The 24860-nt window shown below is 43.2% G+C and overlaps 1 protein-coding gene across 1 annotated transcript; it reads right to left on the minus strand.

Moving 5' to 3' along the window:
* Window positions 1–1504: 1504 nt before the first annotated feature.
* bcl2b (BCL2 apoptosis regulator b) lies at window positions 1505–24267 on the minus strand. Its single transcript, XM_034104373.2, has 2 exons — window positions 23148–24267; window positions 1505–4041 (listed from the first exon to the last, which is right to left on the minus strand). Exons 1-2 carry the CDS (start codon window positions 23694–23696, stop codon window positions 3904–3906), a joined length of 687 nt encoding a protein of 228 aa, XP_033960264.1. The 5' UTR covers window positions 23697–24267; the 3' UTR covers window positions 1505–3903.
* Between the last annotated feature and the right edge of the window lie 593 nt (window positions 24268–24860).

The following is a 24860-nucleotide window of genomic DNA, read 5'->3' on the forward strand; positions in this document are numbered from 1 at the left end:
TTTAAAGCTTTGAACTGATGGACTCCTTAGGTTTGCTGATCACCGTCATGATTAGTAGTTGCACCACAGGCTTCCCATGCCTTTCCTGCAGTTTCCCATATTCTGTGAGATTCAGATGCTAGTCTCACAGATTTTCTTCATTACACGTTTCTATGAAGACTCACTAACCACAGACGGATGAGCAGTCATCCCCAAAGCAGTTGAGCCTGGAGCCTTTTCTCTTCACGGCATGATGCCCTGAGGATATTTCAGAGCAGGGATGTACAACCATGTGCCAGAGAATAATCTTTTTTTAGCTCAACTCTGCAGCAGCTGATGGTTCATCATCCTCTAAATTTAAAATCGGTTTTGTGTATGAGATACAAATCTGCAGAGACTACACCCTGCTGTAGTGTTTGTGCAGCAGCCACAAGGTGACACTGCAGTACAGTTCATACAGTGCGAGGCTACATAGTAAGTCACTCCTTCTCATTGAATATTTACATTCCAAAAAGAGATGAATTATTCCAGAGTGGTGCTTTTAAAAAAAATATCGTTTGAAGGAAATTGCTAGATTTCAGCAGGACGTTTTTAATGTGGTGAAAGGTTGCCTCTCAATGAGGCAGGAGTACTGTGAGTGGATCTGATGGACTTCCAAATGAAGGGTAAAACTGGACCAGACTAACTCCAGACAATCTTCTTTGATCTCCCAATCTCCCCTGTGATACCCAGAGCTAGGGAAGGCTCCTCGACACCTTGTAGCCCTAAAGCAGAAGAGGCAGGAGGGCTTCACTATCCTCCCCCCTCCCCTCTCCACACTGCCCATCTTCTCCTTTACACACACATACATTCACCATCCTCACCGACACTGGACTCTCTTTTGAAAGTCTGGGGCTTAATTTAAAATTCCTCTTCAGAGCGTGTCATGCATTTTATATGCATGCAAGTGGGAGAGAGAGGAGGGATTGCGAGGGGGCTCCAGCCCAAATGAACTTCCCTACACTGTTGGTCTCTCGGGGATAAATCCACACACACCACCACCACCTTCTTTCACTCCTCTTCCCTCATTTTCTCGCACCCACACACCCCCAACTCTTTCAACATTAGTTTTACTGCATCATGCTTTTAAGAAATTCCACGGAGCAGCAAGAGTGCCTGAGCCTTTGAAGACAAGTGTGATCAGAACAGAGGCAGGGGGTGTTAAAAAGAAATCTGGCCTCGGGGCATTTGGGGTTTTTGCACTCGTGTTTAGCAGCACATGGAGCAGAAGAGGGAGGCTGACAAGTGCAGTGTTTGGGGACAGCTTTGATGTCTGGTTGGGTGCGGCTGCTGCGCCTACACAGTCCTTCTCAAGGAGACTGTCACGTTGACACAACCAGACTTACAAATACAGTTCACACATGTGGATAGATAACAGATCATCTAAAGAGCACTGTTGGTACACCGCTCCATCTAAACGTCTCGTATTGTCTTGCTGAGACGAGAATCGATAAAAAGCAGACACAACATGAACTTGGACTGCAGCTGCTTGAGAAATCTGGTTTATTAGGAACAATATGATCCCGCTAGCTTATCGTGGATATAGCAGTAAACAACAGAAACACAATTCACTTTTTTTAAGTGCTACAGGTTTGCGAGTATAGACATAAAACAGTACAGCAACCATTGCGCCTACATTCATATATGTACAGAGAATATAAAAATGACAGTATATTGCTGTTACTACTCCTGCTCATAAATCACCTTCTTCTCTGTTACACACACACATCACTGGGAATATCACACACTGTGAGCTGCTGTAATGACGATGGGGTTGTTTATAGCGACATCCGAGACATGGTTTAAGTCTGGCAGGTCAACATTTTACAGATAAGCACTGAGTTATCATCTGAGCACAAAGCTGACAAGGGTTAAGCTGATATAGTACAGTAACAGTAGACAAACCCTCCACAGAGAGATCATAAAACCTCACTGAACGTGTATCCTCCATAAGCTACTTTTTTTTAAATTACAGATTAATACACATTAACTTTGGTTTTCAGCTCTCTAGAACTATACTGTAAATCTGTGGCAGTTTAAGCTGTAAGTAGAAGTTAAATTGACAGTATAGCAGCCTTAAGCCGATATTAATACAACATTGAAATTCACTTAAAAATGAAAAGAAAAACATCTTTCTCGTTATTATAGCAGCCAGGAAAAAATGTAGTTACAGTGTGATTCCATAGAATAGAAAAAAGTGAAAACAATTAGTACTGTTAGAAAATCTGTGATCGGGTACCTCTCAATAAATAGAAAAATGCAACTTCTTTGCTGTTGTTTATTATCTTCTACCCTATGCTGCTATAGATATGGTTGCACATATTTATTGTGTGAAGACAGTATCTTTCATCCATGCATAGAGGACTTTTTTTATGACGGAGAAAATAAAAACACTTCCAAAACCAACTTGCTATGTACAATACAATATTTTGGAGCCTGTGAGCGTTTCCAAATGTTATATCAGACTGTAACACAAGACAAACATCAATAAGAACCAATCAATGACTGAATGCATTTTGCAGAGCAGGGAGAAGGGACAGCTCAGGTTCCAGCACTCGGGACACTGGCTTCAGTCCCAAACTGAAACCCTGCTGCCGTGGTATTCCACTCAGTCATCTGCGGCCAGACGAAGTTCTCTCAGTCCACGTCAACAAGCATCGTTGTCAGTGGATTGTAGCAGTACCGACATGTGTGCTGGGCCTCAGCAGCTGGGGGACACGTGTCCACAGGGTCAGCTTTGAAAAAACCTGGGCGAGCTCAAACTATCTGACCACAAATGGGCAGAGTTAACAGTAAGAAACTGGTAGAAAATATAAAATAACTCAGTGTTTAAAAGATGCTGGGTGTAAATCTGTTAACAGTGATGGTACCTTTAAACGGGAGTCATTTTAGCAGAGGATTCGCATCGCCTTGTTGCAGATGCCTACTCCCATCCTAGAATCAGATTTACCTTACTGTTTTTTGCTGTGCTCAACATTTTTTCCAGTATATTCATTACCATATGAATTTTATGCAACGACAGGCTTCTTCGGCATGTTTTTCACTCCATTTTTCTCTTTTTCACACCGTTTTGGGGGTTTGGCGTGCTTACAAAATTCAAAACAGCACAAAAATCGAAGCACTTTCAATCTCTAGCAAATCATTCAGCAGAGCTCAGTCTTCCACTGGCCTGTCCTCTACATATTAAAGGCCAGGGAGAGTATAATGGTGCAGTGTGTTCAGAGTTCACTGGAGCTGTCTGAGGAGAGAAAGCAGTAGATGCAAGCCGTTTCCATTATACATTCTGAGCAGCTGTTCTGCGGAGGAAGTCCTTTGAAGGACGGCTGCAGGGGGGGGTAACTGGAGTCCACAGTTCAAACGGGGTTCTTCACCCTAACAAGCAGGGGCAGGGTTTCGCCCCTGTACTCTCTGGTGTGGGGCATCATTGTCCCGACACCCCCATCTTCATCAAGGTCTCCAAATAGAGGTCCCGCATGAGCTCTGACACATGCAACGTCTACACTAACACTCAACATTCATGCTATAACTAGTACAGAAGCAGGCAGAAAAAGAAAAAAAAAGATGCATGCCACTGATGCCACCTCCTTTCTCCTCAGCTTTATTCAGCTTAGTGCGATATCATCTAAGCTGCCTCCTGTAAAGACGTCCTTTCCTCTGTATTGGCCGTGCATCTGGTTCCTTCAGTTGTTTTGATTTGAGTCTGTTTTGACATGGAGGGGCGAGGAAGAGGGAGTTTTCAGAGAGAGGCCTTTGAAGAGAGCCAGATTCGGAAGAGTCTGATGGTTGTCTCTCAGGGGTCAGGGGCATCTATATAAAGTAAAAAGAAGAGGCACGAGGAGAAGGAGGAGCAGGAGGAATAAAGTCAAAAGCTGGCAGAAACAGGGTTCACTTCTGTGTAAGGTACGCTCCGATGGTGAGGCTGGCGGCCCCGATCGCTGCCAGGCCGAACACCGTCTTCATGGAGGGCCAGGAGCAGCTGAAGAGGGACTCCCTCTGTCTGTCATACAGCTCCACAAAGGCTTCCTGGGAGGGAGACAGGAAGAGGAAGACAGACGGTTAATTGGGCTGTCAAAGAATGTCTGTTTACCTAGGCCTATGTGTAAACATACTTGCGTCAGCTGGTTATTTGATGGGCGGAGTCTAATAGAAACACAATAAAGATAAAGCTGGCATCCCATGTGTTGCTTCTAAAGGCGTTAATCTTTAGAAACAGGTCACATATTTGAAACTTCATTTGTAAAAAAAGCTCAGTGATTTGTTAAAACAGCTGGGCATTGTATTATTTAACAAACATTAATCCGGCGTAAGTATATTGTTGCGGATTAATACAGGGCTTTAGTAAATATTTACAGCATAAGGACTGTGTGTGGGTGTTGGTGTGGGACTGACTCAAAATAAAATACAATGCCCCCCCCCACTCATTAAAACAAAGGACAAATGTCACTATGTCCAACGGTGTGGCTAATTGGTGTGTTTTTATTAGTTTTGGGACAAAATGGAGCTTTCAGGTATAGCGGAAAGAGCTTTTTCAGGTGTTGACGCATAGCCAATACATTTTTGGTTATGGTCCTTTTGTGAAGGTAAAACAATAAGAAATAAGAAAATTATTGAAAGAATATAGCTACATTTATTTCGGACAACATATCTCTGGTTACATAATTCACAACACACCTTGGGACTGCTTCTGTGGTAAAGGTTGCTTCTGTCTATATTAAATGTGTAATTTTTCAAAAGTCTAGGTAGCGTTGCAAATACAACTACAGTTATCTGAATCACTGGACACCTAGAGGTATGTTTTTTTGATTTCAGATGTTAATCCCTTGGCCACCACCAAATAGGGGTGAAAAGAGAGCGTTATTGGACAAGCGCTTGCAGCACTCCCGCATAAATATTAATGTTACTCAGGGCGCTCTGCTTTCTGCTGAGGACTTAAAAGAGGTCTGTTACAAATTGGGAATGTGTGAGTGTATGCAAGGTTCATGGAGCAAATACCACAGCCGTGTGTCTTCTACGAGGAAATACAGACATCTGCTCCTGAGCAGTGACAGCGGGAACAGCTGGACAGGAAGTCATGGTGCTAAGCTCCACACACACACACACACACACACACACACACACACACACACACACACACACACACACACACACACACACACACACACACACACACACACACACACACACACACACACACACACACACACACACACACACACACACACACACACACACACACACACACACACACACACACACACACACACACACACCACACACACACACACACACACACACACACACACACACACACACACACACACACACACACACACACACACACACACACACACACACACACACACTGTGGTAATGTTCTATTTGATCTCCTTTGATGCCTATGTTTTTATCTGGGAACAATAGTAAGTGGTTAGGTTTAATTCACAATAACATTACTGTCAGTTCCCATGGGTTTATATTATGATTCTATTTTAATCTGTCTTGATCCAACTCAATTTACCTGCAGTAATTATGTTATGTGTAATTCTAACTGGAACACATGTTTTATTCGACCTTGATCTATAAGCAGAACTGGGTCATTATAATCTTTTCTTTCACATAATTGTGACATTTTGATATTCAGTTTCCTTTTATCAAACAAAAGCCCACTCCAAAACAAAAAGACACATCCATTCTGAAGTGCAGTGGGGAGACAAAAGTATTTCCTGTTTCCGTCTCCGCTCTTCCCGTCCTGTCGCATTCCTGAGGCTGGGGGCCCCTTTGGTGACACAAGGGAGGAAGAGGATCAGCACTTTCTTCCCACTTAAGGTCCTCTGGTGTCAAAACACACCGCACTCTTAAATCAGCCAGCAATATCTTTAACCACATGGCATTTCCTTTGTTGCAGCTGAGAGTTTTTCATTATCCAGGGCTACAAAACAGACCAAGAGTCTACAGTAATGTTGGCGAGCTCTGTTACACTGAAGTCAGCTGTGCTTTGAGCTTAATGCTAACATCAACCTGCTAACATACTCACACAGTGGCAACGCTAAATATGAATTCTAGACAGGTATGAGGTTAGCATGCAAACACAAGAAGCAATACACACACAGCTGTGAGGTTTTTAACAGTCACCGAAGGTATTACAATTCATTCTGAGGGGAAAAAGAATGTCTGAACTAAATGTCATTGTAATGCATCCAGTATTTGCTGAGATATTTTACTCAAAAGCACAAATGATAGCGTGATAGCGCAAGTGGACATGTCAGGGATCAACAGAATACTTAGGATGTATTGTTAGGGGACCATGAATATCTGTAAAAGTGTCATGTTTTTGAGATACTTGTCATTGCTATCCCCTGAGCATTGCCACTAGCATAGTGGCTACACCCCAAAACTGTGTTACCACCGTTACAATAAGAAACAATATGATATGATATATTCAATTATCCCTGTGACATTTCATATACAAATGTATTTCAATAAGCAGTCTAATTCCTTGATGTATAGGCTTCATATTATCCCTAATGTAAGTGACAATCTTGTTAATTAGCTTTCTGTATGTATTGTGAGGAGATGACAAGGTAAATGTAAGCAGCAGTCAGGTGGAACTGTTGACGGCGTGTCTAACTAACTGAAGGCTCTGATTGTTCATTGCTGCTGCACTATCAATCTGTAAATAGAGCACAACATATCGGATGGCTTTATTTTGGAGCCATGTGAACAAGCCCTGTCTTTCAGTGATGATACCCTCCCTTCCTCCCTCCTCCTCTCCAGGATCCAGGTATTACTTAGAGAACAAGCTCTTCATTCAGACCTCCAGCTGAGGGGAATGTGTTAGCTGGCAAAACACTGCCTCCCTTTTTTTGTATTTTGTTCCACCTACTGCAAACAAATAACAGTTTGTTGAGCCAAAACACAAACCAGCCAACGGCGCAGCAGCAAGTGCATGTGATTGACCGCTAGCGAGCCCATACAAAATGGCAAACTCATGATTGGTGTCCTCAATGTGTCCCAGACTGTAGGCATAAAGTAGCTTCTATTTAAGTCTGAAACAAAAGTGGGCCAATTACAGTAAGAGGTTCATAAGAGCGGTGATGGATGTTTGAAAGAATCCCACAAGGACACAGTAGGTAATAACTCCAGACTGACCCAGGGGAGAGTCAAGTACAGATAGGGGAGGGAGGGAGGGAGGGAGGGAGGGAGAGTGTCAGGTGGATATCATGAGACTGAGGCATGCTCCTGGAACATTTTCAACCACACGTTAGGAAGCAGTGCTCCACGGCCATGTGAAAAACAAACCTCTGTCCTTTCAGTTTTTTACCTTTCCTCTCCTTCTTTCTCTTTCTGTATAGACTGTCATTATGGACACAAATGAGCCTTTGAAGAAAATTATAATAAGCAGCTGGCAAAGCAGGACACAGAAAGTTTGCAGGGACAGGAAAGGACAAAACATCTGCACTGATCACGTCAACGAATGACTCGATAATCCTAAAAAAAAACTAAACTCGCTGCCCTGAAGCAATCCATCTGCCACCAACAGCAGGTGTGCTGGGAAATAAAGTCCAGGCTGCAGTTCTCCAAAGTATTCACTTTTTGGATCAATGGCTATATAAAGGTCACAGCCGCCAAGAATCCAAAGGGAAAATGCCTAGCCAGGTTTACACACTCCCTGCCTTCGTTTTTACAGCACACAATGAATCCCTCTGAGAAACGCTAACAGAGTAAAGAAGGCAGACTTGAGAGGATTCCATATTCAGCCATGGGGTGGCAACTGGCTGCCTGAGTGTCATGGTTACACTGGCTGGAAGCTTCACACATGATTTGCTTTTCCCACCAGCGGGGAGAGCCTGTCCTCGACCTCTGATTTGTTTTTCACATGATAGACCTTTGGGTTTTTGCTCAGTGTCTTCTCATGAACACAAAGAGATGTTACACTGTTGTCTCCCCCCGGATGGCCTCCTGCTATCTTAAGGCTAACAGGAGATGCCAAACATTTGCCAGTTCCTTTGGGTCTCCCTCTGCTTTTGGCAATGATTGCTTGACTTGTGTGGAAAATAATGAGTCATCTTGTTCACTTGGCTGCGTTAAGAACCACAAGCAGCAAAATAGAAAAAATGATAAGGCCGTAATCTTTGTTTTGGAACGTTTCTTTGTTTCTGTCGGTAATTGCGGGCAGACTGAGACTCAGAGAAAGGGATGTGGGTTAAAGTTCAACTTGTAATTAAAGTGCCTTTGTGGGACCGCTATTTACCCCTGAACCGAGCCTCTCCCCACGCTCTGTTTATTTCCAAAGCATTCACATAGTAACATACTTATGATATTGCATACGCTGATCTTGCTGCTGCCGCCGTCTTTGATTTTCTAATGAGCTTCTTGCAGTTTTCAGCGCCGCTAATTAAAGTCAAACAAAACTCCCTTTTCAGGATCCAAGGGAGAGTAATTGGAGATCGAACAAAACTGAAAGGAAGGCATTAATGTCCTTTGTAATCCATCTGTTTTGATCCAAATATCCACTAATATCTCTCTCTCTCTTTTATGTCTGAATATCATCGCTTGTATTAATTTATCCATACACGGATGCAAGAAAAGAACCACCCGTCTCCAGACACAATAGGTGACAGGACAGCAACCTCTCGTCTGGCAGCAAGATCAGATTCGATCTGAAGGGTCATCCATCGACTGGCCCGGCAAAAATGTGATGACAGAGGAGTTTGTTGCAATACTCATTACCCAGAGAATCCCCCTGTGTCAGCACGGCCAAACAGCTTCGTGCTGAGGACGCTGAGCCCTTCACTTCACTGTGACAATACTGCAATACTTGGAAACAACAACCTTGCAGCCAAGTGATGAGGACAAACTGAGTGGAAAGCTTTACAAATCTGGAAAGCACGCCAAACACTAGACACACTTTTACTGGATCAGGCTATTAAAATGTCTGAGAAGCGTCCTTGATATCACATCTTAAATCACAAGTGTTTATTGTTTCCAGCATTTAAAATGTCAAGAATTCCTGCTTTCTATGAATATTTTCTGGTTTGGGACCGTTGGTTGGATGGTAACACGTCATATTAGGAAGCCCACTTGGGCTCTGAGATCTTGTAATGAGCAGTTTGTAGCATTTTCTTACATTGTATAGACCAATTACTCAAGAAAATAATCAGCAGAATAATCCATAAAGAAAATAATTATAAAATGCAGCCCCACCCAGTGTGTAATAATTCATTTCATGATGTATCTTTATGTTAGCCCAGAGAGCCATAAAACTGCTCGGGAGACATTATCCACCTCTGAAACCGTCGTTAGAGAGACGCATAATTCTTCAACTCAAACATTTGATCTTTTACATAAAAGAACAAGCATTACTGAAAGTCATTTTCAACTTATACAATAACATGAGATACAAGTGGATATTTCCTATATAAAATAGTCAGAAAGTCACAATAGCTTTAGATAACTTGACTTTTTTACATCCTTCAGACCTTTGAATATAATAAATTCCTGCTCAACCAATGAATAAACAGCTTTAACATCGCTAGACAACATATTAACTACTGATTTATATAAGCCTTTCTGATGAAAACGAGAACAAAATGTAAATTCCGACCTTGAAAGAAGAGAAACGGGAAACCTTATATTAGCTTTTGTTTTGCGTGTCACCCAGGTTTCACACAGTGTACCTTCATTGGAATGAACTGAAAGGGGAGAAACCGTTTTTGATGTTAGATTATACCCTTAAGGCTCATAAATATTCAAATTACGTCAGCAGCAGCATTTGTGTGTTTACAAAACAGCACGCTCTCCGTGGGAGTGAGCCTGCTCCACTGGAACATGAAACGTGATCGCCAGTAAATCACCCACACTCCTCATGACACTCTGCTTTTTATTGTCTCCATTATTCACTGTCTAAGCCAGCCAGATAAATGAGGACTGTAACTTTACACATGAGACTTTGGCTTCTTTGGAGATGAATAACGCTCCGGTGAACTTGGTTTTCATCCCATTGAGGAGGTGGGAGAAGGAGGAGGGGAATCACTGGCCGTCCAATTTGTGCAGCAGTGTCTTGTTTTTTGGACGGCACACCAACATTTCTGATATATTAACTTAATCCTGATTTATATGACCCTTGCAGGCCCTTTTTTGTGGTTTGCTCTATTGATTTTTATTATCTGCTTTGATCCAACATGAAATTAGGAACTGGGTGACCTTGCCAGCTCAGAGATGCAGAGCGTTTTTGCTCTCCTCCTAGTTTATCTGCACCTTTTCAACTTACTGAAGCTCAGAGGAGAGACTTCTTCATGCAGAGCAAAGAGACATCAAAGCAAAAAGAGACAATCCTTTTTGCTCACAATAAATCAGACAATCTGTGCAGCTCAGTCAGTATACTTTCGTTCACAGTGCTGTGATCTTGACCTTGAAACGTTTTTCAACATGAACAATTGATCTAAAATCCTTCACAGTTGCCAGAACTTGGCACAATGGCTTCCTCAAATAGATACAATAAAGCTAAAAGGGGATGTCTGCCTCGCTGAGGACGTCTGCTTCGAGCCCATCCGGCCCCCCAGAGGAGGAGCCAGTGACAATAGTTGCAAGACTTCTGTGCTGCTATAAATATCAGGCTTCTGGTAAAGCTGCCCAATCTAATAAAACAACTCACATCTCTGGCCATTTAAAAGGCCACTGATGACGCGCGTCAGCAAAAGAGAGAGTGGAAAGGGCCGCTGACTCATCATCCACACTTGAGGAGGCTGGTGTGTTTGGAGAACATTAAACCAGGCTTGAGTGGCTTTCCAGTGAAGACAGGATGTCTGCCACTTGGATGTCTAATAGCTCTGTGTTTTCTCCAAGGAAGCCTTGCATTGTACATCTTCTGTTCCAGTGATGTGTTTGTGGCCAAAAATCCATGTATGCATGTGAAAGCAACACAATTGTGGTGCCTGAGGTAATTGCATGAAACTTTCGACCTCCATGGGTTGTTTTGTTCAGATTTTTCACTCAAGAATGCAAGAGTGCTTATATAAGAGCCCCTTGGTAAATACAAGTTTCTGTGGCATTTAAAACATGCAGAAGCACTCAGTGGACAGAAAAAGCAATGCTATTCTTGACATTCATTGCAGTTTGTGTTAATAATTAAACACAGAAGTTGAACGTTCACATGTCAATCTGCTCTACCAGCTTTAAATCAGCTTTAGATTGCTGTGTACAGGAACCTGAGTGGGTCTTATTTTGGGAAAAACAGGGAGGCGTGTGAGCACCCCATGGCCCAACCTCTCTGCCTGATTGGTCCAGATAAAAACCCCTGATAGAGAGCGTGGGAATCAGCAGATTCCCAGGTGGCCTGTTGCTCTTGACAAACAGAGCCAAGGGAGAGGCTCATTTCCTTCGACAAGGGCGGCACGCTGCTTTAAGCCTTAAAAGTCATACCCACTGACCCCTTAAGACCTTGAGACCACACAACTACCGCCTCAAATGCAGTGGGGCTGAAAATAGACCGTCAGACCTCAGCCTGAAACGACTACTGTATATGGTGTAATGAATGGGATCTGTGGGAACACAGCCATTCGATAGTTGATTGTTCTTGTCTTGCCCATGAAATTCAGTCATCTGGTTTCCTTGAAATGTTACATTCAGCTTTCCGTTGTTGTGGTTTTGTCGAGGTTGCATTTTAGACCCCTGATGTAACAGAATGACTCAATCCTGATGTTCAGAAAGCTGCTTTTTAGGCAGCAAGCGACTGACTACGTCTTTGTAAAAGAGCTTGACAGTTCAGCGGATGTTAAGTCACTTCCTGTGCCAGATGCTGCGGCAATGACATCACCGTCTGGGTTTAAGACTATAGCTTCTCTGTGGTAGAGCCAAGTATGGCTAAATCACAGACTGTGTGCGGGTAACTGGGGAAAGAGTAGAGGCAAGCCAAACATGTACTAATACCATGGAGAAAGGGAGGGGTGCAGCAGTTGAGAGCTACAGTTAGTTAGACACTGTTACTAAGTGATTTGTATTTGTTTTGAACCATTAACTGACTCGTAAATCTTAGCTCCAAGTTGAAGAAAAAGCTAACTGTAACAAATGGGCACATTTAATGTTCACAAAAAAGAGGGAATATTTTTTCCTTTGATGAACTCTCAAGTTGCCTCTTGTAATTTAGCAAACATTGCCAAACATATCAAGCGTAATGTCGTCTAATAGAGAATTAAACATGTTGGCGAAGGAGAAGGTATTAGAACATCAAAGCTATACGCCCAGTGCCTCTCGTTTCTCCCCTTTCATACAGGAGACGTCTTGTAAGGCTCGCTAAATGAAAGCTTTTCAGTTTCTGCAACAAGATATTGGAGCGGTTTACGTGATTGGAGTACACGGGGCCAGGTTTCAGGTTCAGGTAGTGTTCTCCGTGTACCCATGTAAATGAGAGAGACCACAGTCTGGGACGGGGCCCGCTGTGATGGAGCAGAGCGCATCGAGGATCTCCGATGTCCGATAATGTCAAAGAAAACAATCGCCTGTTTGAGGTGCAGCTCCCTCAGGAACAGCTCTGAGGTGAGGAGGAGAGCCACAATGAAAATGTTCGACAAAGTGAAGACATCAACAGCCAGTAATGGAAAGTAAAAATTAGCATTTAATCAAGTACTGTATATACGCACAAATTAAAAGTACTTTACTCCACTACATTCATCTGACAGATTTAGTTTTTCCTAAAAAAAAATCGAACAGGTAATTGTTTCTTCTTTCCTTTAGTGTCATCTGCTGACCCCTCGGAGAACTCAGGATGTTGATCACATGGATATGAATATGTATTCCTTATTGTCTACTTCTATCATATTTGCATTAGGTAATTAAAAAAGAAGGTATCCTGGAAGACAAATCCCGACATTGGGAAGGAAAGCAGCTTCCAACAGGCTGAAATTGTGGAATGTGTAACAAAACCTCTTATCCTGCAAGCAAATGTGGGAGAGCAACAATGATTCCTGCACTATTCAACATCCGGCTGAGAAATCAAAGCACATAATCACAGCCTATGTTATTTGTAACTGTCAGTTGTGTTAAAAGCAAATTGGAATGAACCCAAACGCCCTCCTGGCCAAGAAAACATTATCCTCCCCCTTCCCCTTCTCAGGCTGATAATACTGGGGAAAAGTTCAATGACCTCTCTCAGGCAACCAGCTGATTTCCATCCAGGGGGAGAGGAATGAGTGGAATGCATTGATGTGTGGAAACAAACAACGGCACTGTGTGTTCGAGAGGCCTGATATGAGAAGGAATCTCAAGGAACCTTGAGATAACCAAGTGGACTGCGAGGCAAATGAATTCACTGCACACTTGCATTATGTAACAAAATAACTTTATAATCCTGTTCAGCGATAGATGAATGCAATTAAAATCCTATTCAAGCAGCTAAGAGCCGGGGTGGACACTGCTTATACTCCTGGTCTTTTATCCTTTCTTTGGTGTGAGTTAAATGTGAGTCTCATATACCTTGGAGACAGCCATGCTGAGCGGCATGCTTTCAAAGCGGCCTTTTGTTTGAACGTTCTGGAGCAGGTTGGCTCACTGGGAGCCGTGTGACCTTCCCTGTCTTGTATGCAGAGACCAAAGAGAAACAAGCTCAGCCTACCTGATGAATGATAATAAGTTGCCTCTATTGTAACATTGAAATTCTGGTGAGAAAATGTACGGAAAGCTAATAAGGCACACATAAGTGTCATAATAGAGGCATTTACTACGGAAAACGTCGTTAGTGGTACACAGTGACTGCCTGAGTAGACTATGCAGTACATATTAGAATATACTGCTTCAACCGGAGACTAAAATGCCTCAAAGTGAGAACACATACTGGAACAATGCATATATAAGGACAATTGAGCTGAGGCTGTTATAAATGTTTTCAAGCACATTCCCCTAGTTTCTAAGTCAGCAGATGATCAGCTGAGAATCAGATGATTGTCGAGTCAGATGACTTCAGATATCTATGGAGTGAGCTAATCTACTCCTACTTCCCCAACTCTCTTTTAACAGCATGCACTCCCACTAAATCAAAGCTGTTTGCTCTACTAGCTCCATTTTCATTTGGCCTTTCAACCCTGGTTGCCTAACCACCCGTGCCTTTTCTTCTTCTTTTTAACAGCAATTACCTCAGCAGTCTCAACCTGGCAGTGGGAGGACTGTACTGCCTATTGTCTACTTTATAAGCCTCATAACTTGCTTGCCCTTCCATCTTTCCATCCCTCCTCCTCCTCCTCCTCCTCCTCCTCCTCCTCCTCCTCCTCCTCCTCCTCCTCCTCCTCTTAACTCTTAAACCCTGTTAGCCTCACCTCCTGATCAAAGACACCTTGTGATGTCCAGTCATCCAGGAACATGTTTTAACCCCATGTCCTCCCTGCAGTGCAGGAATATAGACTCACATTAATTCAAATCTGGAACCTTGAAGGTCAAGGCGTCTGAGTGCTTGTCGTGAGGTTAGGCGCTATCAGAAAATGAGTTTTTAAGGAATATTTTTAGGTAAAGTAAAAATGAAAGGTCTTCTTTACATATATATATATATATATATATATAGTAAAGTTGATTAAACAATAGGATATACAAACCTTTTGGGCCCTTCTTTTTAACAGCTTTTTTACCACCAATGCCACAAATGAAGGATAAATGAAGCACTTTAAAGGTCAATTTACAGAGTTGATTAAGCCTTTTGTGGTTACATTTGCCGACATGAGGCTCGTCTAGACATGTGACAGTTAAATCTCCTCCATGAAGCAAAATGGCGCCTGACATAACTGAATCCAGGCATCGTAAAATATTTGCTCTGACATAAGTCACAAGATGACTGCATCCTTAGAACATCCACAGGGATAAAGCATATCTGTATTGTCAAAAAATACCCAAAAAGCGAAACAAACTACCCGAGAAGAAAAGGAATCAATGTCGGTTCTCCTGTTTTCAACTCTCCCTGTTTTCTTTGAAGTATCTGTCATGATTTGAAGTTGTAATGACAGCCCAACAACCAATTAAAGGCATCATTCCTTCAGAGTAGACCCTGCGAAATTGATGTAATATAACGCCGTGGCGATGGTGGGTAAGCCCCTGCCAGCAAAATATCCCTGTGAGAAGTATCATGCAGGTGTAGCTTTCTGAAAACAGCAGGGTTTATCTGTGACGGCAACAAAATGTCTGTTCACAGCATCAGTTGGTTGAAGGTTTGGAAGGGCATCAAGAGTTTCATCAACGCTGTTTGCTGCCCTGAAACACTATATTAGCAGCACCGCAAAGCTTTAATCTTCCAAATGTCAGGGCACCGCACTTCAAGACCCAATCAGTCGCCATCAAAGGTGAGCTTCACCAGGAGATGCAGCTCTCGGTTACACACACACCTGCTGAACGCCATCAGTGTTCTCGCCAAGGCCTTTCCATAGAGACACTTTCTCTACAGCATGCATTTGAATAAATCACCTTACAGATGATCTGACAGTCATCGTCACTGGCTTACTGTGTTAATTGAGTCTTTGCTCAGAGATACCGACACAAACCATCGGAAATGCTCAATCAATACCACCTAGTCAAAGTGACACCTGCAATGGCTGACCTCACTCAGCGTCCACTGAAACAGATCATATTTCCTGAGGGCTGTTTGCTCTCCTGCCAACAATCACATCGAGTAGGGGGTGCACAGGATGATTTACCCCAGACCACCGTGGACAGGAGAGAGACATCTTTTAACCATTATCTGGCTGTTGTCATTTTGTAGGAGGGCAGGTACTCAGAAAAGAGCCAATAATTATTTGCTGTTTGTTAATGGCGAGTGCTGTGGCTAGTTGCATCAGGAAAACCCAGCGGAGATGGTGGTGCGTGTGTGTGTGTGCGCGCGCGTGTCGAGGCTGAATGGCAAGGCTAACAGGAAGCTAGGCACCCCGGGGCCATCTGCTCCCTGCCATGGCTCACATGTCACTGTGACAACACAGCATTATTGATTCACACCACCACATCCGCTTCTGTGTGTACATGCTGATGTGCCACAGTATAAGTGTGTGTGCATATGCCTGTGAGTGTGGACACAGCCATTTTGCAGAGAGCAAATAATTGATTCGCACCAGTTCATCTGCTTCTGTGTTTGTCTTGCTTGTGGCTAAATATATGGACATCAAAGGGTCAATTTACTCAAATCACAAAACATAAATCTTCCCATTTAACCCTGCTAGATTCAGCCTGAGCAGGTGTGTTTTTTTGTAACTAGTTCTCAGTGAAAAGAAGATATTTTTTATCTGGATCTCTAATGACTATTTGGGTTATACTTCCATGCAACATGCTCCTTCTTAAAGACATGTAGTCATTTAGGAGACACTCCCAGCTGCATTCCAAATACTGTGGCTATTGTCGCTCTACACATTAATTGAGAGGACCAAATCTCTATTAAAAACTCTTTTGGCGGTTTGTCCCAAAAATATCTACAGCAGCTAGACAATGGGAGGAACCGTTTAACCTTGCCCTATATTGATATTGCAAGGGTGTGCCCAGTGGCAAAGTCAACTAGCGTCTCTAGGCTCCTCATCATCCAGCTCCCATCACGACAGGAAAGGTGGAAAAGTCTTTTATCTGCCATCTCAAACGGTTCATTAGAAGACGAGTTTGTGATGTGGATGCGATGATAGCACAGAAGCACACAGGCCAGGGATTCCTGAGTAACCTGACAATTAAAGGACCGCACGGGAGCAGTGATGCTAACACTTCTATATTTAGAGGCCTCTCACGTGTCCATGCATTTTTCAGGAATCTGGAAACGCTACCTGACACTGAAAGCCAGCTCTTAAGGAACTAGTGTGTTGTTTGTGAAGGGATTGGACACGTGTGTGTGTGTGTGTGTGTGTGTGTGTGTGTGTGTGTGTGTGTGTGTGTTTGTGTTTATGAGTTGGTCCATTGTAGCTGGGTAAGACACAGAAATAGCTAGAAAGAGGATGAGAAAAAAGAGTGAAAAACAAGAGGTAATCTCTCGACTTGAGTGCAGACAGGCTTTGGGGTTCTACTTGAGGGACATCCATTTAGTGTCCGAGTTTATTTCCTCCATATATAATTCATCAGTGTGTGTTCTGACTGGGATAGTGTTTTTAAACAGCTCAGGCACGTGTCCCTCATGAAGCAGGGAAACAGCAGGTTGAGGTGATTACGGATTTGAACAAAACAATAAAAGGAAACACAATCACATGGCTGAATTCACCAACACCAATCTGCAGGCTCACATGGCCCTAGAGGCAAATGAAGCGAAAAAGAGACAACATAAACGCACCATAAGCAAACCACACACGTCTGCACACAAACCGCCTTCAGTGGTTTCTGAACGGAGCAGCTGACATTATCGTTATACGGCGAAATCGCACACAACCTTCATCGGACACTCAGGAAAGAAAAACCCAGGTCGTCTCTATTATTTATTCACAGTCGCTGCTCCCCGGCAGACATTCCTCCGCCTCTCCTGAGGATGCCCAGAAATAAGCACACCGGACAGGGTGGAGGGTCTCTGGAGAGAAGAGGGGTTGTGGAAATAGCCACAGCACTCACAAAGGACCGGAATGATATTCCAGGAACAATCAAATATTTCTGTGCAAACCATGTTGTTAAAATGATTTCCATTCACAACAAAGGTGCACCGTCATGAAATGCTTGGCATGTTTGGAATGGTAAAGACGCTATAAACATAACCTAAAAGCAAGGAGTGTATGTCAAGCTGAAAAAAATATAAAACTCGATGTCCGACCTTACGTTCCCGTCAACAGTATCATACAAATCCTTTGTTTGGGTGAACTTAAGTTTAGCTCCCCGGGCGCCGTTCAAAATGGCAGCACACTGCTTCTAACACTAGGATGGGTCAAATGCAGAGAAACAATTTCCCCACGAGGGATTAATAAAAGTCCATTTTAGCAGAGACAGTGAGTCTTCATGATAATAGCCTTCACTATAAGTAGGACAGACAGCATGTCTGACGATCAACTTGATTTTATTCTCAGAAGAAAGAGGAATTGCAGATGATATTTTGAATAAACATCTGAATTATTCATAGCAACGTATCCAGCTGCAACAAAACCTTACTCTATGTAGTGAAATAGTTTAAGCTGATGAGCAAAGCAGGAATAAACTAGTTTCTTGGTGATAATGGCTATGAAAAATATTAATAAATATATAATAATTAAACCTGCTTTTAAAAGTATTCCACACAGAGGACTCAATATGTGGAGCATAGGTCTTCGTGCTTCAAGGATCTACTCAGATAGCAGAGAGGCTTGAGATGACTTCAGGACTGTTCCTGAAAGAAAGTATTTATGTCAGATGACTTCAGGACTGTTCCTGAAAGAAAGTATTTATGTCAGATGACTTCAGAGAGTTAACAGCCCAGAGCTGCCCGCGTCAGTAGGAACTGTTACTGAGATTGCAGTTGCCTGGCTGATGGGTGTAAACACAGTGGCAGATGGCGACCATGGAGGCCTGCGCAGCAAAAGGGGTTCAGTACGGGGGAAACATTGGCTTGCTTCTTGCCACACTGAGCTCTTTTGTGGTGCAAGAGCACAACAGTCCACATAAAGAGATTACAAACTCCAAAACTCCGTTAGGTAGAGACCTGTTTGCTTCCTCAGCAGTGAAACTAAGTTGTTATTCTTTGTGTTTTGAAATGATGAGTGGGAGGGGAAACCCCTATATGGTATTTGCATGAGTAATTGTGTATTTATCCCACTGATTGCTACAAACAAGAAAGCGGAGTTTGTCCCACACACTCGTTTTGTGAGGCCAGCCTGATAAACAACTACAAATGAACAGATGGAAAAAGGAAACAACGGGCTGTGACTGGCTCAGAACGGATGGATCAATCATGACTTGTTTGTTGGCGCAGAAAGTATTGACTTGTGTTTAACGGATTGCAGTTGCATCTGGGAGACACAAATTGGATGTAATTGAGATATCACCAGGATTTATTTCAGTTTTTCTGCCAGCGGTTGCATGTATCTCCTTTGTGAGAGAGTTTGTCTTACTGTGTTCCGCCTCTACTCTGCCGATATCACCTATATGGAGATTAATGACTTCCTCTTTGTCCCAGATCCGCTCAGCCTCAACAAGAGGAGTGGGGCGCAGCCAAATGCGTGCAACACTGTAGTAACATGCAGGTCCCACCCGTCGACTAACAGATTGTGCTCAGGGAATCCCCCACAGGATGGACCCAACCCAAGCCAACTTACATTGTCACACACACACACACACACACACACACACACACACACACACACACACACACACACACACACACACACACACACACACACACACACACACACACACACACACACACACACACACACACACACACACACACACACACACACACACACACACACACACACACACACACACACACACACACACACACACACACACACACACACACACACACACAAATAGGCCACCTGGATCGCAGCATTCCTCAGACACCTGATCCTGGTGTCTGAGACTTTCAAAAGCAAAACTAAATCTGGTGATTTCACTCCTTTGTCTTGTCTACCATGAAAAGAAGATATGTCCACAGCCATGCTAGCTACACAGGGCTACATGCTAATGTCAGCTTGCTCCCAAAGACAATGCTGACATGCTGATGTAACGTATGTATCTGTTCCATCTCTGTGTAAGGTGTTAACATGCAAACATTTTCTAATAAGCAGTAAGCAAAACATAAATGATGGGAATGCCATTAGATTTGCAGGTATTAGGCCATTCACGTTTGACCTTAAATATGCTTTAGGGGAAGTAGGCCATAAAGGTCATTTCACTGGAATCCATCCAATGGTTGCTGAGAATGGCTGTTAGCCTTCCAAAGTTGTGAAACCACTGTTGTTCTCTTGAAGCAGAGTTTCGCTGTGTGCCGCCCCCTCAACCCGCCAGTCAAATGTCTGAGGTCAAAGCATGTTATTTCAGAAGTCGGCCACTTTGTTCAATCACTTGGTATTTACTAAGAAGACCTGTAGATAAACACAGGTGCACCACTTTGTGGGTCAGGCAGCAGCCAAAACGCAATCGTCCACTGATGAGTGCAATTTTCTGCCTCCACAAAGGATGAATTCATCGGCTGCAGGTGGACACAACTGAGCGTTGAGGACAATGCAAGGACAGTGTTTTACATCCGGGTGTGTGGGAAGTAATCAGTGCAGAAAGGGAGTTATTTCACCCTCAGCTGTTTTTTTTGTTGCAAATGCAGTAACAGCTTTGTTATGTCTAAAATGCAGTTGTTTAACTTAAGGTATATTTGACTCACCACTTGTTATGCCTAGACTCTGCAACATTTAGTGGGTACTAAACTACTTTGGGCACAAATTGTCTAAAAAACAACAGGAAACAGAAGGTGGCTGATAGAAAGCTCTTTCCACATGTCAAAATGTCAGTCATAGGTTGATTAGCCTCCACCTTTGTTTCACGGGTGGAGGTAAGCACGAGGCTCACCTCTGAATAAAATCACACAATGGAAAGTGACTATAAACACAACTTGTCTGAACTCACATATCACTATGTTTATTTTATGTCCACATCATCAAAGCTGCAGGAACCCAAACAAGAACAATAATAGTCTGTACCCTCTCAGAGACAAAAGCATCATCCCCTGGCAGCTGGGGGGCGAAGTGAATGCAATGTTTTTGACCCAACAGCAACCTCTGAAATGTGCGACCCAAAGTGGATGGAAAGTATATTAACATTTGGTTTCTTCATAAAAAGCTTTCACACTAAAACCAATAACACCCAAACAATGGCAGCCTTGTCAGGGCCGTAGCACCATTGAGGACACCGAGGTCATGTCCTCGCTTTTTCTTGGAATTAATTTTAGCAATAAGGGATGTTTATGTCCTGCAATTAAAAAGGTAACGTGTGAATGGGAGTTTCACCTATATTTAGATTCAATATATTTGCACTTTACTACTCTAAAGGAAAAAGGGAATCACTATTTCCAGATAAATGTCATTCCTGGCAATGCAAAGAAGCTGTTTAAATCAAGTTACAGAGAAGACTAAATATCATGAAAGATTTAAATAAGTAAAACATGTTTGTTATGTTTTGCTGCTGCTCAGAGTTTTTTTAAAGGACACATTACCTCACTATCTGTAAAATCCTGGCTACTGCCCTAAAACCTCATTGGGCTTTGTGTGTAAAAAGAATCCCAGCAATCTGGGGTGTGGATGCATAACTAACCCAAAACAATGCACTTTATTTTCTTCAGTATTTAATAGTACCTACCAACAACATGGGAACATCACCCATTGGCACACTGCATGACACAGTGACTTTTCTATATTTCAAACACAAGAAGTTGATAAGAAAAAAAGGAGAATCCACATTTCACAAAACCAGTCTAGAGCACAGAGAAAGCTCTGTGTCTGCTGTGTCAGTTATTAAATGTCAGGTAACTGAAAAAAAAACACACACGCACACACAGACCTCAGGAAATCCCCAACCTGACAAGCATTCAAATTAGTATATAAATCAACATCAGTGTCTCTTAGACTCTTATCAGTCTGGAGATCAAAACATTAGAGCCAATAAAACCACAAGCTCCAATACTACCGTTTTTTGATATAGTTTAGTTTGAGAAATCATTTAGATATAGTTTCCTCAATGCTGAAAGGGAGAAATCCTTTAAAATTACCCAAAGTGGAAACATGCGCTTTCAAATAATCCTTTGGATTAATAAACTGTACACTCTGTCTTTCCAGTAGAAGCAGAGCAGCAGCAGAGATACAGCCATCTCCGCCCAGCTGGAAAACACAGACTATGATGACCTACATTATTGTAAAGTGGGCACAGGCTCCAGAGACCTCGAGCTGGAATCTCAGCAGCCCAGCCTGCACCGGCTTCAAGGCCCGGGTCTAGAAAAGCAGACAAAAGAGTCCCAACCTACATGCACAGAGGACTGCATGTTAAACACAGGGGCTGCAGATTAGCGCTGTGTTCCTGCAGGGCCCTCCCTCTGTTGCCTGCCTTTGATATGTGGCACAACCTGCACCTCCAGGGGCAAGGCAGACTCGAGGGGAATGTTAAATGGTCCTTCCCTTTGAGATGAAATGTTCAATATGAATCATTGATGATGCCTCCCCCCCACACAAATTCCCAATTCTTATACCTTCTGGCTAAATTATCAACCGGCACAAATGTTATGCTCTCATTAGGGGCACCTCTACTAATTAAGGCTAATACATCGTAAATTAGTTTAATCATTTGTCGATGAGCACCGAGAGGGGTGTGCCCTTAGCTGGCTATGGGAAAGAGGAATTGTTGTGGATATTATGTTGCACATAATTTTTTTTTTAATGTCTGTTATGTTATCATGTGTACGGGCAGGGGTTTAGATGTCTCTCCTCATTTGTACCTAAGGTTTATGCATCATTAGATGTGCAGAAAATGGCTCCGATAGCTGAGCCCTGCCCAGAACCCTAAGCACATTAATCCAATACTTTTCAGTTTGGTGACGAGCATCTGACCTCATCAAGCAACCATGACCTAACACATCTCATCACAGCAGCACTGGACCACTTTGCAGCATAGAGCTTTATATATATATATATTTTTTTTTTTATATATATATATATATATATATATATGATTAAAGTAGGTACATGTTGTAACAGTCACTAAAGTGATCCATACTTCGATGCATTACATACAGTTTATATAAGCTTTTTTCCCTCCCTCAAACAAAGTGGGCTGTCCCTTTTGCTCCATGACAGCTGCAAAGCTGTCACTGCCTCTCCTACAGGGGCGGGTCTAACGATAGAGCGTAGGGAGGTGTGACAGAGCACGCGGTCTGATTGGTCAAAGAAGCTTGACAGCCATCATGAACATCCAATCAAAGCAGCTCATAAGTGAGGCCGAACATGTCCAACGTTGGCGCTGTGGTGCGTAATGGGCACATCTAGAGGAATAGATATGTATTAATCAACTATAGCTGTGGTTTTGATGTTGAGTTATATTAGGTAATGTCAGAATATACGATGTCATGTCAATTAAACATGTATAAGGTGAATGTATTGACTGTAACGTGACGTCTTTAGACGGGGTAAAAGAGGACTTTTGCGCCGCCGTGTCACACATCTGCAAAACGCTCAACGACACGGAATCAGACCTACCCATCCCCCGTTATCTTGTATCCAGCTGCTCAGAGGTCCGTTTAAATACTCTGTCATCCACTCCGCGATGTTGTCCACCTGCGATGTCATCTCCTGCTTGGAGGCGCACTCCACACACACCGTGCCCCCGAACTCGAAGAAAGCGATAATCCGGCCCCAGTTCACCCCGTCCCGGAACAGTTCGTCTATCACCTCGGAGAATCTCCTCTGCGCGGTGGTGGAGGTGAGATAGAGCTGCCGAGACATCTCCGTGAAGTCCGGCTGGTACAGTCTCTCAAGTTCGTCCCCAGCCTCCCGCAGGACTCTGTGGATCTCGACGGCCGGGTCGGGCTGGGGGATCCGTCTGCACAGCTGGGGGGTGCTCTCGCTGTCAGGCCCGGTGCTGGCTTCACGGCACCGGCGGACCAAAGTCGGTGCAGGGACAACTATCGACCCATTATTATCAGCCTCTTCATCCCGGACATCATCGAAGCCAAACGCGAAGCCCCGTTTTGAGAGTTTATGGCAGATATACTTCTCCACAATGTTACGATTACACTCGTTCGCCATTCCGTCTTAATTTGGCACTTTCTACGGGCAGAGGTTGTCCTAAAATAAATACATTGTAATCGAATATTTGCACTGTACAATGCACAGCACAAGCTCACCCAAAACTATAGGTTGTGTTAAAAAAGAAGCAATGCAACGAGTAATCCCCACACAGGGAGAAAATGCTTCGCGAGTTGAAGGAAATCACTTAATCAAAACTGCGCAGGAAAAAACGTTTGAAAAGTTAAAACATAGTGAGTACGTGTCAGAAGCAGTATTCATTTCCCGAATCCTTAGGAGAGACGTTGGCGACCTTCTCTTTGCATTGAAATCCAATATGCGGAAGAGGTTGGAGTGGTGCTGCTGATCTATTCCTGTGCACCAGACGCTGATGTGTTGCGAATAAAAACATGAATGAGAGCCAAAGTTGTTCGCGCCGGAAGGGGCTTCAAACACCGCGAACTATTTTAGCAGCGTTTACGCACAACCAGGCGCAGGACTGTGAGCCAGACAAGGTCGGACTGACTCCTCTTACACGATTGCTCCACATATCGTCCGCAGAAGCTCCCTGCTCACCGCCAGTGATGCTAGTGAGGTATTCCTGACGTCAGCTACGCACGTAATTCCTTTGGCTGCGCTCGGAGACTCCTAGTGCAAGTGAACTGCACTAAAAATCATGAATAGCCATTATTCTGGTGATTGCATGTGCAAAGCATAATTTAAACGACTTAAATCCATTCAAATCTAAACGGACACTGCTTTCATTTAGATCCAAACCAATTTTTTTTCAAGTAAAGCTCTAAGAGGATCCTAGTTAATTCATGAGGAGCAGTCAGACATGCCTTGCTGCTTTGATGTGGTCCAGCCACCCCCTTGTGGATGGAGATCTAACCTTGCACTACACAATTGATGTACCTGTATACAATTTCCCTGTGTTCTTTTGATTCCCTACCTAGTCTCCTCTATCTGTCCAGCATGTCTTCTCATTCTCAATCCTGTGTTCTGTAAATCTGAGAGATGCTGCTCTGGAAAGTTTCCTCATGGAAGATTCAAATCTAATTTCCTCAAACAGAATACTTACATTCCCACAGGCCACGTACCCTTCTGAAAAACCCAAATCAGCGATATGGTATTGAGAAAGCCAAAGACATGCAGCTATGAAAAGTAAATAGTTAATGGTTGTGA

Source organism: Pseudochaenichthys georgianus, chromosome 17 (assembly GCF_902827115.2).
Source record: "Pseudochaenichthys georgianus chromosome 17, fPseGeo1.2, whole genome shotgun sequence".
Taxonomy (NCBI): Eukaryota; Metazoa; Chordata; class Actinopteri; order Perciformes; family Channichthyidae; genus Pseudochaenichthys; species Pseudochaenichthys georgianus.